Here is a 15,558-nt window from a genome sequence, read left to right as displayed (position 1 = left end):
GGGGACATGGGGGGGGATGGGAGGGATGCTTTTTAATTTCTGAGTGGCACCAAATAGGGTTGCACAGAGCCAGCAGCCCGTGGGCAGCAGCGTGAGGGGGGAACAAGGATGCTCGGGGTGGGACAAGGACAGTCACCTTGGGGGGGACAAAGATGCTCAGGAGGGGTGAGGAGCCTGGAGACAAGGACAATTGGGAGAGACGAGGATGCTTGAAGGAGGATGAGGATGCTTGTGGAGACCAGGGACAGTCGCGACAGATGAGGATGCTGGGGAGGGATGAGGAGGATGCTCAGGGAAGGACAAGGATCCTGGGGACAAGGACATTTGGGAGGGATGAGGATGCTGGGGAGGGACAAGGACAGTCACTGGGGAGGGGGAAGGATGCTGGGGAGGCATGAGGAGGGTGCTTAGGCAGGACAAGGACCCTGGGACAAGGACAATTGGGAGGGCCAAGGACACTGGGGAGGACCAAGGGTGGCCTGGAGGGATGAGGATGCTTGGAAGGGATGACATTTGTGGGGACAAGCATACATGGGAGGGACAAGGACACTGCAGAGGGATGAGGATGTGGGGGAGGGACAAGGAAGGTTGGGGGGGGTGAGGACACTGCAGAAGGATGAGGATGCCCAGGGGCTGAGGATCACTGCAGGGAAGAGGACACTTGGGAAGGACAAGGTTACTTGGGAGGGACAAGGACAGTAAGGAGGGATGAGGAGGATGGTCACAGGGGGATGAGGATGGTAGGGAGGGACGAGGAGACTGGGGGGGTGAGGACAGTTGAGGAAGGGTAAGGATACTCAGGAGGGATGAGAATGATTAGAAGGAATAAGGACACTCAGAAAGGGCACAAGGTTGTTCAGGAGGGACAAGGTGGCTTAGGAGGGATGAGGACAGCTGGGAGGGCCAGGGGTGGTTGAGGTGGGACAGGGATGCTGAGGAAGGATGAGGACAGTCAGGAGGATGAGAACAGTCAGCGGGGATGAGGACGGTCAAGGGGACAATGACCCTGGGGAAGGACAGGGACACTTGGAATGGACAACGGTGTTTGGGTTGGACAAGGATGGCTGGGGGGACGAGGATGCTGGGGAAGAAGGACGCTGGGAAGGGATGGGGAGACTTGGGGAGGACAAGGAAGCTGGAGAAGGAGGGACACCCGCCCATCTTGGTGCCACCTACCCTTTGTGGGTGGCTTTTGCTAGCAAAGAGCCCCTTTTTGGGGAACCGCTTAATAAAGCTGGATTTTAGCCGAGCCAAGGGGACTCTGGCTTTGCTGTGTCCTACACCCTGGGGACCGCCACGCTTCTGTCCCTCCTGTCCCTGGCTCGCCACCTGCCCTGGCCCAGGGGCTGCCACTCTCAGACCTGTGGCCACCTGGAAAGAAAAGCACATTTTTCAGCATCACACAACAGATGACACCCTGCACCGCCCCCGGTGCCCATCACCCCCAGCGTCAGGGCACCTCTCACCATGCTGTGGGATGCCCATGGCCGCCTCTGTCCTCACTCTCCGTGGGACCCCTAGCACTGTCCCCCAGTCCCAGGGAGGGATGGGGACCCCAGGTGAGAAGACCCCCTCCAAGGGTGATGGTGGTGGTGAGGGACCTGCTGGGGAGAAGGCAGGAGGTGGTGGCATCACTGTGGTGTCATGATGGGGCCACCTTCCCCAAGGAGGTGATGATACTCGGGGTCAGAGGGGGGGTCTGGGGACCCTTCGCTCACCCCCGTAGGCTCCATCGGTGTCCTCGAGGCCAAAGCAGAGGCCATCAACGGCCACAGCCAGCGCCCGGGCGAAGCTGGCGTCCAGGAGGAAGGAGCCATCGCAGGAGCTCACCAAGCTGCAGCGGGCGCTGGCGAAGTTGTCCTCTGAGACAGACCCCCAGCCGTTCAGCAAGGACCCCTCTGGCGAGCCCCGCGTTGCTGGCTGCTCTTCCTCCTCCTCCTCCTCCTCCTCACCCAGCTCAGAGGCTGGTGGCCCATAGATATATCCATATGTGTGCAGTGGCGAGAAGGACCGTGATGTGGTTGGTGCTGGGGGGCTGTGGGGGACACGGCAAGGACACTGCTGGCACCGGGGGATGCTACCACCATGGAGGTGTCCCAGGGGAACAGGGCATACCTGGGGCAGGTGGTGTTCTGGTCCATCTCCAGATCCTCAGCCACCCGCTGCTGCGTGAGGAACCCATCACTGAATGCTGGCGAGAGGCGCCCGGGAACTGGGGATGTGTCCCTTGGGTGCTTGGTGGCTGGGGACATGTCCTTGAGGTACCTGGTGGCCAGAAACATGTTCCTTAGGTGCCTGGTCACCAATGATGGGTCCCTGAGGTGCCTGGTGTCTAGGAACATGTCCTTCTGGGTGACCAGGGGCATGTCCTTGGGGTACCTGTTGCCCAAGAACATGTCCCTCTGGTGACCAGTGACTGGGGACATATCTTCAGGGTGCCTGGTGCCTGGAGATGTGTCCCTTGGGTGCCTGGTGGCTGGAGGTGTGTCCTTGGGATGCCTCATGTCCGGTGATGTGTCCTCAGGATACCTGGTGATAAGAAACATATCTCTTGGGTGCCTGGTCACTGGTGATTGGTCCCTGGGGCACCTGGTGGCCTGGGACACATCCTTGTGGTACCTGCTGACCAGGGACGTGTCCCTGGGGTACCTGCTGCCCAAGAATGTGTCCTTGCGGTGACCAGGGATTGGAGACATCTCCTCAGGGTTCCTGGTGCCAGGAGTTGTGTCCCTTGGGTGCCTGGTGGCTGGGGATGTGTCCTTGGGATGCCTGGTGACTGGTGACATGTCCTTTGGGTGTCTGGTGGCCAGAAATGTGTCCCTTGGGTGCCTGGTCACTGGTGATGCGTCCCTGGAGTACCTGGTGGATGGGGACATGTCCTTGGGGTATCTGGTGCCCAAGAACTTGTTCCTGCAGTGCCCGGGGACTGGGGACATCTCCTCAGGGTGCCTGGTGCCTGGTGATGTGTCCCTGGGGGGGGCAGTGGCTGGAAATTTATCCATGGGATGCCTGGTGACTGGTGACATGTCTCCGGGGTACCTGCTGGACAGGAACACATCCCTTGGGTGCCTGGTCACCAGTGAGAGGTCCCTGGGGTGCCTGGTGGCCAGAGACACATCCTTGCAGTACCTGGTGGCCAGGAACTTGTCCCTCTGGTGCCCAGTGGCTGGGGACTTCTCCCTAGGGAGCCTGGTGACTGGAGAGGTGTTCCCACTGGCTGGGGACGTGTCATCAGGGTGCCTGGCAGCTGGTGACATGTCCCTCTGGCACTTGGTCACTGGTGATGCATCCCTAGATTGCCTGGTGACCACAGACATGTCCCTGGGGCAGCTGGTGACCAGGGATGTGTCCTCAGGGTGCTTGGTGGCCAAGGCTGTGTCCCTTTGGTGCCTGGTGGCTGGTGATGGGTCCTTGGGGTGCCTGGTGGCCTGCGACATGTCCCTGGGATGCCTGGTGACTGGTGACGCATCCCTGGGGCTCTCAGTGACCGGGGACGTGTCCCTGGGGTGCTGAGAGGCTGGAGACATGTCCCTGGGGATCCCAGTGACTGGGAACATGTCCTTGGGGCGCCTGGTGACCGGGGATATGTCCCTGGGGCACACAGTGGCCGGGGACCTGCAGGTGCAAGGGACACGGTGGCTTTTGCATCACAGGGTTGGGGTGCAGGGCACACATCCGTGTCCCCAGAGTGGGGACACCCAGACTCACCGGGTCACTGGTGGGTGCCAGGCATGGGGTGGTCTTGGGGGTGTCGCTGGTGACCTGGTGACACTGGAGGCCAGAGAGGCACTGCCCCGTCGCGGCTTTGGGGAGCTGAAGACTGGCAGCTGCTGCCGGTCCCCTCCAGCCACCATGACAGTGGCAGTGTCACCATCATGTCCCCTTTGCTGAGGCCACCCAGCTGCCAGCCCAAAATCCGTCCCCCACTCGCCTCCACTTCCAGTGACAGGGATGTGGCCAGGGCCACCCGTGAGCAGCGGGGTGCTGTGCACTTGATGCAGCTCTGCGCAGGGGAGGGTGGACACAGCACCATGAGCCACCTCCCTGGTGTCCCCTGTGTGTCCCCATGTCTCCCCCATACCCACCTCTCTTGCAGATGTGCTCCCAGGGTGCTGGGTTCGGGGTGCTGGGCGAGGTGCACACTCCGGGGTGCCCCCCCCCACAGCATCCCGTGTCCCCAGGGGGCAGTGGGTGCCCCCCACGGAGGGTGCTGCGGGTGGGGGGCGTGGGGGGGCTGAGGCTTGGTGGCTCCAAGGACAGGGCTGGAAGGGTGAGAGAGGTCAAGGCACCCATGGGTGCTAAGCTGGGTGTCCCTTGTCCCCTCTATTCTTCTCTCGGTCCCCAGGTCCCTGCTACCTGCAAAGAGGCAATGGGGGGCACCCAGGGTGGGGGTCCCATGGCACCAGGGCATCCCAGGCATAGGGTGGGAGTATGGGGTACCTTTTGCTGATCCCACAGCACTCTGTGAGGGTCTTACGCACTGGATGGGGGTCCCATGGCGTCATATGTGGGTCTCATTGGGATGGGTGGGGGTCCCATGGCACTGGGTAGGGTCCCATGGCATCATGTGAGAGTCTCATTGGGATGGGTAGGGGTCCCATGGCACCGGGTGGGGGTCCCAGCCCTGGGGCTCTCTGGAGGGATCAGCGGTCCCTTGGCACTGGGTGGGGGTCCCACAGCATCATGTGAGGGTCTCATTGACATGGGTGGGGGTTCCATGGCACCGGGTGGGGGTCCCAGCCCTGGGGCTCACTGGAGGGGTGGGGGTCCCTGCCATCGCTGCCCAGGAGCCGGCTGCTGAGGCTGCTGCTGCTGCTGAGGTTTTGGGGTGCACAGCCAGGTTTCCAGGGACCACTGAGCCACGGTGAGTCACCAGCCACCAGCCTGTGGGGTGAGGCATCCCGTCAGGGCATCCCGTCCCCACCATTCTGGGGACCCCCCCGCCGTGTACCCCACTCCACGGCCACTCACCTGCGGCGAGCCGCAGCGTCCTGCCTGGCACGGCGCTGGCAGAGGAGGAGGAGGAGGGCGAGCAAGGCCAACCAGAGCAATGAGCCGGCAGCTGCGATGACGACGGGCTGCCGCATCACCCGGGCCACCCTGGTGCTCCCCGCTGTCAGCCCTGCAAGGGTCCCACCAGTGTCACCCCTGTGCCATCCCTCTGACCTCCACCTGCACCCCACCTCACGCCCCGTCCCCTACCCAGGATGCTGCAGGTGGCATTGCTGGGGACCCCCAGTCCCGCGCTGTTGAAAGCCGCCACCTGGACACAGAATTCGGCCCCAGGGCTTGGGAGGAGGGTTTCCAGGTAGCGGGTGCCTCCGTCCACTGTCCTGTTCATGGGGTGTTGCCAGCCCTCACCCATGGACCAGACCTGGCAGGCACCGAGAGGATGGGCTCCCTTAGATTAACCCCCTTGATGGGCCCCCATTGATGTGTCCCTCTTGGATGGACCCTCTTGGATGAATCCCCTTGATGGACCCCTTTGGGTGAGCTCCCTTGGATGAATGCTGCCAGAATGGATGCCCTGGGATCGACCTCCACCTTGGCTGGCCCCTTTGGATGAACCCCTGTTGAGATCCCCCCTTGGATTGACCCCTTGGATGGATCCCCCCTTGGATGGCCACCCTTGGATAGATCCCCACCTTTGACAGACTCTCTTCTTGGATGGATCCCCCTTAGACAGACCCCTGGGATGGGACCTCAGAGCCCCCCAGCCCCGCCCCGTCACCCCAAACCTTGTAGCCCCGGATGATGCCATTGTGGGCCTCAGGAGGAGGTGGCTCCCAGCTCACAACCACGGTGCCGTTCCCCGTCTCAGCCTGGCCCAGGGTGACGTGCTGGGGTGCCGCGCTTGGCACTGCCAAAAACAGGGGTGCTGAGACACCTGGGACACCCAGCCAACCCCCCATCCTCCACCTGGACATCCCTGGAGACACCCAATGCCCAACGCACCTTCCTCGGGTATCCAGAGGTGCCTGCTGTTGCTGTCCAAGCCCTGGGTCCCTCCGATGTAGGGTCGGACCTTGAACTCATACTTGTAGCCCCTGCGGAGCGCAGGGATGATGGCGCTGAGCTCCCTGCCTGCGTCATGTTGGATCCAGGAGGAGCTGGCAGGGAGCAGGCAGCGGTACAGCACCATGTAGCCCACCGGCACCGGCGCTGGCACCAGCATCTGAAGAGGATGGGAAAGATTATGAGTCATGGTGGGACCTGGGGACGTGGCTCCAGCCTCACCGCTGTGTCCCATCCCACCCCTTCAGTGGGGCCATCCTGGCATCAGACCAACCCGCCAGCGGAGCCGGACAGCGGCGGTGAGCAGCGCGGTGCCGTTGTCCAGGTGCAGCCGCACGGCCAGCAGGTCCCACGGTGCAGCCTCCCGCCGGCCCGTCGGCAGCCGGTCTGTGGGGCAGAGGGATGCTAACAGCAGTGCCGGGCAGGAGCGGGGTCCTCTGGTGCCTGCCCACGCGCTCACTTCAGACACCCATGCCTGGAGACCCTGATGTCTCCCTGGATGGACCCACTCAAATGGACTCCTTGGATGGACCCCTTATGGATGGAACCCCCTTGGACAGACACCTTTTGATGGGTCTGTCTTGGATGGACTCTCTTTGATGGACCCCGTGATAGACCCCTACTGATGCATCCCTCTTAGATTCACCTTTTTCATGGATACTTCTTCTTCAATCCCCCTTTAATGGACCCCTCACCCTGGACAGACCCCCTTAAATGGATCCTGCTGGAGGAACCCGCTTGGGTGGATCCCCTTTAAATGGACTTTCTTAAATGGATCCTCTTGGCTGGACCCCAACTGGATGCACCCCTTTAGGTGGATCCCCTTACATGGACATGCTTGGATGGATGCTTTAAGATGGACCTCCTGAGATGGCCTCCCCTTCAGAAGTACTTTGATGGACCCTCCTTGAGTAGACCCCGTTAGATGACTCAGTTGGATGGACCCTTTTTTGGTGAACCCCCTTGAACAGACCTTCTCGATGCCCTTGGATGAACCCCCATGGATGGACTCCCCTTGGATGGACCCCTCTTGGACAGACTCCCCTTGGATGAACCCCATTAGATGGATGCCCTTGCATGGACCCCCAGATGGCCCTGGGTGCCCATGATGGTAGAGGTCACAGAGGTCCCACCACTGACCCTCCACGCGGAGGAGGGTGGTGGCGGCGGCAGTGCCCAGCTGGCTCTGTGCTGTACACACGTAGGTGCCGGCATCGGCGGGTGTCACGGCGTAGAGGCGCAAAGTGTGTTCCACATCCACCTCGTGCCTGTGGGTCACCAGCTCTCCATCAGCCCCATCCCCACCCTGGGGATGGGACACATCCACCCTGCCACCACCTACCTGCCCCAAGGCAGGTCCCCATGTTCCTTGTGCCACTGCACCCGCGGCACTGGGTCACCTTGGGCACTGCAGCCCAGCTCCACGGTGCTGCCGGCCACCGCCATGGCATCGCTCGGGTGCCGCACGATGGTTGGCTTCTCTGCAGGGCGACATCGAGGATGTGGCACCAAGGTTGGCCATGACATGTCCACCACCCATGGGAGACCCTTGGCTTACCCAGGACGGAGACACGGGCACCCCGGCTCTCCCTCTTGCCCGCCGCGTTGGACGCCACACAGATGTAGACCCCGGAGTCACTCCGTCGCGCAGGTGCCACCCGCAGCTTCCCGTTGGTGACCACATACCTGTCACCCGCCAAGTCCAAGGTCACCCCATCCTTCTTCCAGGTGACGTGGGGTTCAGGGTGCCCCGACGGGGGGACACAATCCAGCTCCAATGATTGGCCCACTGTGGCCACCAAATCACCCGGCTGCAGGCGGAAATTGTCCCGCAGCGCTGTGGTGGGGAGGGGACACCATGGGTGGGGGGGACACACCATGGCAGGGGGGGGGGAATACACAGGATTCTTTGGGGTCCCCCCACCCATATCATCCCCACAGGGTGTCCTTACCAGCTGTGGTTTGGGGTGCTGTGGCCACGCCGGGGGGGTGGCAGCCTGTGGGGTGACAAGGAGGCGGTGGGGGTGCCGGTGGGTGCACCGAGTGGGCACGGTCTCAGCTCCCACGGGTGAGGTCGGCAGAATTAAGGGTGTTGCCCCCCACCCACCCTGGGGGGCACACTCACCTCCCCGGCGCAGCGCGGCGAGGCAGAGCCCCAAGCCCAGCGCCAGTGTCCAGCTGCCCGCCATGCCGGCCCCAGCCAGCCTTCCCGCTTCCTCCAGAAATCCCAGTCCCTCCCCGCCAGCACAGGGGCCGGATCCAGCTCCGGATGGGGGGGGACAATAGCCGGACGCGGGGGCTGGGAAGTGCCGGAGGGGGGGGGAGTGGATGCAAAGAGCTCAGCCAAGCCATGGTGGAGGGAACGCCCAGGCATGATGGCACTGGCAGCACCTGGAGGCAGTGGGGCTGGGGATGCCAGTGGTTAATGAGCTTAATTAGTCAGAAGAAATTCCTCCCCCCCACCCCCCACCCCCAGCGTCTTCAATTCAAGATGAATTAAGAAGACACAAGCTCTCAGCTGGGAACACCGTCAGTAGGGACCAGAGTGAACGGCCCAGGGTCTCCCAGGCTCTGCGAGCTCAAATTTGGGTGCCAGCCAGGTGCGTTGAGCTCGTCCAGTCTCAGCTGTCACCCACCTCTCGTGTCGCCCTACCCCGGGAGGGGCCACCCTGTCCCACAAAGACACCCAAGGGTGCTGTCACCGGCCGGGTAGTACGTTTAGTTTATTGGTTAGTAGCGCACCCTGAGCACCCCGGGGTGCCCCAGCACCCACCCCGGGTGCCCCGGGGCCTGGCTCGTTTGGCCGGCCGCTCTCCGGTTTTCATCCTAAACCTATTTCCCGGGAAGGCCTGGGGGAGAGGCAATGGTGCGCGCCCCCAAAACGGGGGATTTTCACAGAAAATCCAGGCGCGGCGGAGGGGCAGCGCTCAGGCCAGGGGGTCGAGCCCACGTTGAGGGGACAGTGCAGCCGGGGGGAGGGGGCAGCTCCCCCATTGAGGCCACCGGCACGTGTGCGCGCTTGGGCGAGCTTGCGTGCTAGCATGCTCCCAGCTCTGTGCAGCGCCGGGGGCTGCGTGCCTGGGTCTGTGCGCCGCGGCGGGTGGGCACGGCGCTCGTGTGTGCTCGCCTGGCACGCTCGTGCACAACTGTAGCCGCACGCTTCACGCGTGCTCTTCTCACACGCTCAGTGCATATCCCTTCTGCGTGCTCCGTGCATGCTTTCTGCAAGCACCACCTATGCGCTCACTCGCAACACTCTTTGCATGCTCGCTGTGTGCTCCGGGCATGCCTTGTGCAAGTGCTGCGTGCAGGTGCTCTGCGCAGGCGCTGTGCATACCCTCTTGCAAGCTTCACGTGTGCTCTTCTCTCACTTTCCCTGCGTGGCCTGTGCACGTTCTTTGCAAACAACGCATGCACAGTCTGCTCTCTCCACATACCCTGTGCACACTCTGCACAGATCCTCTGCATACTCCATGCATGTTCGGACGGCACTCCCGATGCTGGCACACGCACTTGCAAATGCCAGGCACAGCCCTGCACGTTCCATGCACGCTCTCTGCATGCATGCAGACTTACTCCACATCCTCCATGTGCATGCTTTCCACACAATCCATGCAGCGTTAGCTGCAAGCTCTGTGCATGCCCTGTTTGTGCACTGCAAGCATGGTCTCTCCGCACACCCTTGTGCATGCTCCCTTGCACTCTCTCTACATGTTCCAGACGTGCTCTGTCCCCATGCTCTGGGCAAGTCCTCTTGCACGCTCGATCTGTCTGAACACCCTGTGCATGCTCTCTCCGCATGCTTTGTGTATGACATCCCTGCCCGTGCTGCATACACTCTCTCTGCACATTGCACGCACGCCCTCTTGCATGCTCCGTGCACAGGCTCTCTGCACGCTCCCCGCATGCTAACCCTGCACCCTCTGTGCACACTCTCTCTGCATGTTCTGTACATGTCCTCTCATACGCCATCTGCATGCTCGCTCTGTGCAGTGTGCATGCTTTCTCTGCACGCCCTGTACACACCCTCTTGCACGCTCTTCTTATGCACTGCATGCACGCTCTCTCCTGCACGCTCCCAGCACGCCCGTGCGCTTTCTGCACGCTCGTCCCGGCGAGAAAGCCATTAAAGCGGCGCCCCAGGAAGATGGGGGGACGGAAGAGGGGAGCTCCGGGTGGGATCAATAGCAAATTAGTGACTTTACGTCGAGCTGAACGATGCCCAGTGGCGGGAGCGGGGCCGTGCTGGTGTCCCCACTTGCTCACCGCCACCGAAGCGCACATGTCCCCCCTGCTCAGGCGCTGATCTCCACGGCGTTGGCCTCCTCCTGCTCCCGGATGACGTGGACGCCGGCAGTCCGCAGCAGCCGTGGGGCGCCGCGGGAGCGTGCCGGTGAACCCGGCGGTGACCTGTGCGTCCGCGTCGAGGCGGGGGAGCGAGCTGGCGAGCGATGGTAACGACGAGTCGAGCGCCCCACGGGCCCCGGCGAGCGCCCCGCTGCTGGCACTGGTGAACTGGTGTAGCTCGGTTCAACCGTGCCGCGGGGTTCGGGCGGCGAATCCTCCTCCGCCTCCGGCGAGTCCTGCCAAAAGCCAAGGGTAGCCGAGCATGCGCAGCATGCTGCACAGAGCCAGCGTGCTACCAGCACGCTCCCGGCCACTCACCTTGTCCTTGAGGATGTACAAGGCCACTGGGTTTTTGCGCTCATGCTCACTGCTCCGCGTGATGCCCTCGGCTGCGTGGAGGCAAGGCATGGCTTACCACGCCGGCAGCGCTGGCATGCCCAACCTGCCACCGCCGCGCCAGGGCTGGCACTCACCCTCATGTTTCAGGCGCTCCTCATCCTGCTCTGCATATTCTGAGGCTGGTTGTGTCTCCGCTTGCCGCTTCTCCCTGGGGAAGGGACAGGGGATGGGGCAGCACCAGCACCGTGGTGGGGCAGCGGGGGGACTGCCTGCGGCTCGGCTGGGGAGGGGACCCAGTGTTGCCGTGAGGGAGAGATGTGATGCAGTGGGATGGGGTGAGATGGGATGGGATTGGACAGGAAGGATGGACTAAGGCAGGTTGGGATGGGATGGGGTGGGATGGGATGGGATGGGATGGGATGGGATGGGATGGGATGGGATGGGATGGGATGGATGGGATGGATGGGTCAAGACAGGGTGCAATGGGATGGGATGGGATGGGATGGTTTGGATCAAGACAGGGTGCAATGGGATGGGATGGGATGGGATGGGATGGGATGGGATGGGATGGGATGGGATGGGATGGGATGGGATGGGATGGGATGGGATGGATGGGTCAAGACAGGGTGCAATGGGATGGGATGGGATGGGATGGTTTGGATCAAGACAGGGTGCAATGGGATGGGATGGGATGGGATGGTTTGGATCAAGACAGGGTGCAATGGGATGGGATGGGTCAATGTCCTGGTTTCAGATGGGTCGAGATGGGATGGGAGGGGACAGATGGGTCAAGGCAGGATGGCATGGGATGAGATGAGACTAAACGAGATGAGGCAAGATGGGACAAGATAAGATGGGATGGGATAGTTCAAGACAGGGACAGGATGTGATGGGGTGTGATGGGACACAATGAGGTACGATGGGAAGAGATGAGATGGGACGCGACAGGATGGGGCAAGACAGGACAGGATAAGACAAACCCCCTTTGGCTCCCGCGTTACCCCAGCCGTACTTCTTGGAGGGTTTCCAGCAGGCACAAACAGTCACCAGGGTGACGAGGAGGAAGATGCCGCCCGTGGAGAGGATGATGTAGAGGGAGCTCCGGCCTTGGGGAGAGGAATGAGGGGGCACAATCCCCCCAGAATTTTAGCTAGAAGCATCTGCAAGGGCTGGCCAGCCCCTGGGGGTGTGGGAGTGGGAAACAGGTGGCTTACGGTAGACGGTGAGCTTCACGGGGACGCTGCGGCCATGGCTGATGGGGTTCTCCACTAGGCAGCTGTAGACATCGTCATCAGCCATGAGGACACGGGTGATGGTCAGGATCTTCTGGTCGGGGGAGAGGAGCAGGCGGGAGTCGTTGCTCAGCGGCCGCCCATCCTTCAGCCAGGTATAGGTAGGCTTGGTGCCGTTCTCGTGTGAGCAGTTGAGGGTGAAGAACTCACTGAGCTCCAGCACCGTGGAGGAGGCCACCAGCACTTGTGGCTTGGAGATGGGGACTGTGGGCAAGCAGGGGAACCACAGTGACACTGTGTCTTGGGGGACAGATGGGCTCAGGGGATGGGAAGGGGGACGTAGCTTGGCTGTATGAGGTGGCTGAACCCCTAGAACCACCTCCCAGTTGGAGAAAGGCCTCCCAAAAAGAGGTTGGGGAAGACAACCCATGGGGAACCCAGTCTCCACTGGGCGTCCTTCTTGTGCTTACTGTCCACAGTGAGGTTGATGGTCTTCTCGCCGGTGAAGGTGTCATCAGTGATGGACACCTCCACTTCGTAAGCGCCTTCATCAGCCAACTGCAAGGGACTGATGAGCAACGAGCCGTTCTCCAGCACCCGGATGCGGTCACGGTAATCGGGTCGTAGGTTGCCGATGATCTCGGTGCCGATGGACTGGACGACGGTGACAGGTTTGTCACGCTTCAGCTGCCACTTGACCACTGGCTTGTCAGCACTGGCACTGGCGTAGCGCACCGACAGCAGCGCTGCTTTGCCCGCCGTGCCGCGGACCAGCGGTGTGGGGCTGGTGATGTTCACCCCTGCAAGCAGACCTTGGGATGGGGAGAGAAAGTGGGGTGCCAAGTCCAAGCGGGCTTCCTGATCCTCTGAGCCTGGAGAAAAATGGGGAACCCCCTCCCGGAGCTGTGCTGAGCACCCTCAAAATGCATCACCAGTGCTGGGATGCCAAGCCATGGTGCAAGCGGGCTGTTTGCACAACTCTTTGCAAAGATGCACGTATGGCCCCGAAAAGTGCATGGGGGTGGGAGGCCTCCTGCCCACAGGTCAATGCAACACTTTGCAAAAATGCAGGCACTGCCCCCAAAACTGCATGGGGTGGGAGCGATTCTTTACCCAGGTTGATGCAATGCTTTGCAAAAATGAATGTATTTCTCCAAAAAATTGCATCAGGGGTGGGTGGGAGTGCTCCTGCATCCAGGTTGATGCAAACCTTTGGAAGATGCATGCATCACCCCAAAAAGTGCATTGTGCATAGGAGGTGGGTCAATGCAACCCTTTGCAAAGATGCATGCATCACCCCCAAAAAGTGCATGAAGGGTGGGAGCACTCCTGCATCCAGGTGGATGCAACCAACTCTCTGCAAAAATGCATCACTCTCCCAAAATGCCGTCACTCCCAAAAATGCGTGGGGGGTGGGAGACCTCCTGTTGCTAGGCTGATGCAATGCTGTGCAAAAATGCACGCATCACCCCAAAAAAACCTAAATGGGAGGCGGGAGTGCTCCTGCAAGCCAGGCTGGTGTGACTCTGCAAAGATGCATGCATCGCCCCCAAAAATTGCATGGGGGGGTGGGACGCCTTCTGTGCCTGGGTCATTGCAATGCTTTGCAAAGATGCATGCATTGCCCCCAAAATTGCAGAGGCAGGGGGAATTTTGCATCCCACCCCCAGCCCCCGTTTTAGTTAAAGCCCCCTCCTCTGCATCACGGGGGTCAGTGCACTTCCATTGCTCTTCATCACAGGTTTTCAGCCAAAAAAGGCAGTGAAAAAATGGGAAAAAAATTTTTTTTGGGGGGAGGACTCCCCAAAACAGCCTCTGTCCCCCAAATATCGTAGCCTCTTCTCCCCATTTGTCAGCTTGGGGGTCCCATCCTCAGACTCCCATCCGGATGCCGTCATGCGACAGCGAACAAACCCCATATTGAAGCGGGGGGAGAGTGGGAAAACCAGCTGGGGAGGGCAAAGCGGGAGCAAGAAAGGCTTTAAACAAGCCCGAAAAGTCATGGGACCTATTGGTATGCAGCATCCGTCCGTCCGTCCTCCCTGGCAGCGCAGAGCTCAGCCCTGAAAACATGCCCCAGCCTGAAAAATTCAGGGAAGCCCCATAGGAAAAACCCCAGCATGGGATAGGGATGTGGCGTTTAATGCATCCTTGCAGCCCATGCACCCCCATATCGTTGTTTTTTAACCTTTTCTTGACTTTTTTAACCCAATGGCTCATTTTTGCTCCACTTTGGGTAATAAATTCAGGAGTTAATTAAGAAGTCAGAAAATATTCCCATTTCCTACAGCATTCCTGGTTTAGGGATGGAGACCTCCCAGCTTTTCTGGCTGTTTTTTTGCTACAAATAGAAAAAAAAAAATGCTCCAAAAATCCTCATTCCCTTCAGTATTTTGTGGAATAATTCCCTATTTCTTTGGAAAAAGCACAGCAGCACTTTTGGGGTGCTGTGGCTGCAGCTCTGGTGCTTTTTTAGGGTATAAATCAAAACCAGTGGCGTGCAAAACCAGCTGGCTTGGCTTTGCATCCTCGGCTCATCCCGGGGAAATGGGGCCTCCCTGGGGCTGGCTTCGGGGCCAAACTTTGGGAAAATGGTGCAAAAATATTGCAGAGGATTTTTTTTTGCATTGGCCAATCCGTGATGGGGCAGTTTGGGGCTCACCGAGACCCAAAATGTGGGTAATTAGGGGATAAATGATGGAGGCGACCAGGGCTGAAGCAGAATGGGACGAAGAGGATCAAACCTAGAAATGGGGTGAAAAAATGGCCTTTTGGGGAAAGCTGAAGGATGGGTAAGAAAATAATTTTGGGGATGCTGGGAAAGGAGGAAAAGGGGTTTGGGGGGAAGATGAAAAGCTGGGGAGATACTGGGGGGGGGGAGGCGGTGCCAGATCCACCCCCCAGCAGGACCTGCTTGGCTCCGGAAAAGTGTTTTCCCAGTTTTTATTCCCAATTTTCCCCCCTTTTTTCCCTCTCCCAAGTGGAGGGGATGCTCTGTGGCGCAGCAACCCCCCCCAGCCCCCCCCTTCGTCGAGTACCACCACCCTCATCGCCCACCCACCCGCCATCCTCCATCTGGATAGATCGAGAAACCATGGAAAAATGGGAAAACCCATGGAAAAACGCGCAAAGGCCCTACCTGCGTGCAGCGCCAGGAGCCAGGTCACCGGCAGCAAGCAGGGGGGAGCGGGGGGACCCCGCGGGGCGGCCGGCGCTCCCCACATTTCGGGTAGGCTCGCCCCCCGAATCGCTCCGCTTCCCCACTCCGGGCACGTCCCTCGGAGCTCCCAGCTTGGCACCTCGCCCGGCTAATTTTTTTTTTTTCCCCTTCTTTTTTTTTGTTCTTTCCTTTCTCAATAGAGCCCTGTGTCCTGGTAGCTTTCGCCTGCCCGGCGGCCTCGAACTGGCATTTATTTGGGGAAAAAACACTCAGATTTGCAATTTTCCTCCCGTTACACCCCCCCCCTCCCACTATTTCTGGTCTTGGGGAGATGCTCGAGGTCGGGGCTGTCTCCCCATTGAGCCCAGCTGAAGTTCGCCATCCCCTCTGCGGGCAATCCCATGGGATTTAGGGCTCTAAGCATCCCCTTAAGTTGTTTTTGGTTTTTTTTTTTTTTTTTTTTTT

General features: G+C 60.3%; 2 protein-coding genes across 3 annotated transcripts; both read right to left on the bottom strand.

Moving 5' to 3' along the window:
• Positions 1-15: 15 nt before the first annotated feature.
• On the bottom strand, positions 16-8,262 carry ROBO4 (roundabout guidance receptor 4). 2 transcript variants are annotated; one of them, XM_040616265.1, is made up of 20 exons: positions 8,141-8,262; positions 7,968-8,012; positions 7,574-7,852; positions 7,358-7,496; positions 7,156-7,283; positions 6,290-6,402; positions 5,956-6,175; positions 5,739-5,860; positions 5,203-5,374; positions 4,972-5,122; positions 4,754-4,884; positions 4,086-4,262; positions 3,709-4,003; positions 3,130-3,615; positions 2,650-3,042; positions 2,380-2,529; positions 2,116-2,265; positions 1,719-2,035; positions 1,467-1,601; positions 16-1,371 (listed from the first exon to the last, which is right to left on the bottom strand). In XM_040616265.1, exons 1-20 carry the CDS (start codon positions 8,202-8,204, stop codon positions 1,226-1,228), a joined length of 3,813 nt encoding a protein of 1,270 aa, XP_040472199.1. In that variant the 5' UTR covers positions 8,205-8,262; the 3' UTR covers positions 16-1,225. The 2 variants fall into 2 exon arrangements, with proteins under 2 accessions (XP_040472199.1, XP_040472200.1); XM_040616266.1 differs by having other exon boundaries at positions 1,467-1,604; positions 2,650-3,039.
• A 1,934-nt stretch (positions 8,263-10,196) lies between these two features.
• HEPACAM (hepatic and glial cell adhesion molecule) lies at positions 10,197-15,408 on the bottom strand. Its single transcript, XM_040616342.1, has 7 exons — positions 15,073-15,408; positions 12,404-12,745; positions 11,916-12,197; positions 11,714-11,807; positions 10,836-10,909; positions 10,681-10,751; positions 10,197-10,598 (listed from the first exon to the last, which is right to left on the bottom strand). Exons 1-7 carry the CDS (start codon positions 15,155-15,157, stop codon positions 10,311-10,313), a joined length of 1,236 nt encoding a protein of 411 aa, XP_040472276.1. The 5' UTR covers positions 15,158-15,408; the 3' UTR covers positions 10,197-10,310.
• Between the last annotated feature and the right edge of the window lie 150 nt (positions 15,409-15,558).

Source organism: Falco naumanni, chromosome 16 (assembly GCF_017639655.2).
Source record: "Falco naumanni isolate bFalNau1 chromosome 16, bFalNau1.pat, whole genome shotgun sequence".
NCBI classification, from domain to species: Eukaryota; Metazoa; Chordata; class Aves; order Falconiformes; family Falconidae; genus Falco; species Falco naumanni.
Note: the sequence above shows the minus strand (reverse complement) of the source record. Positions and strands in the feature narration are given on the sequence as shown.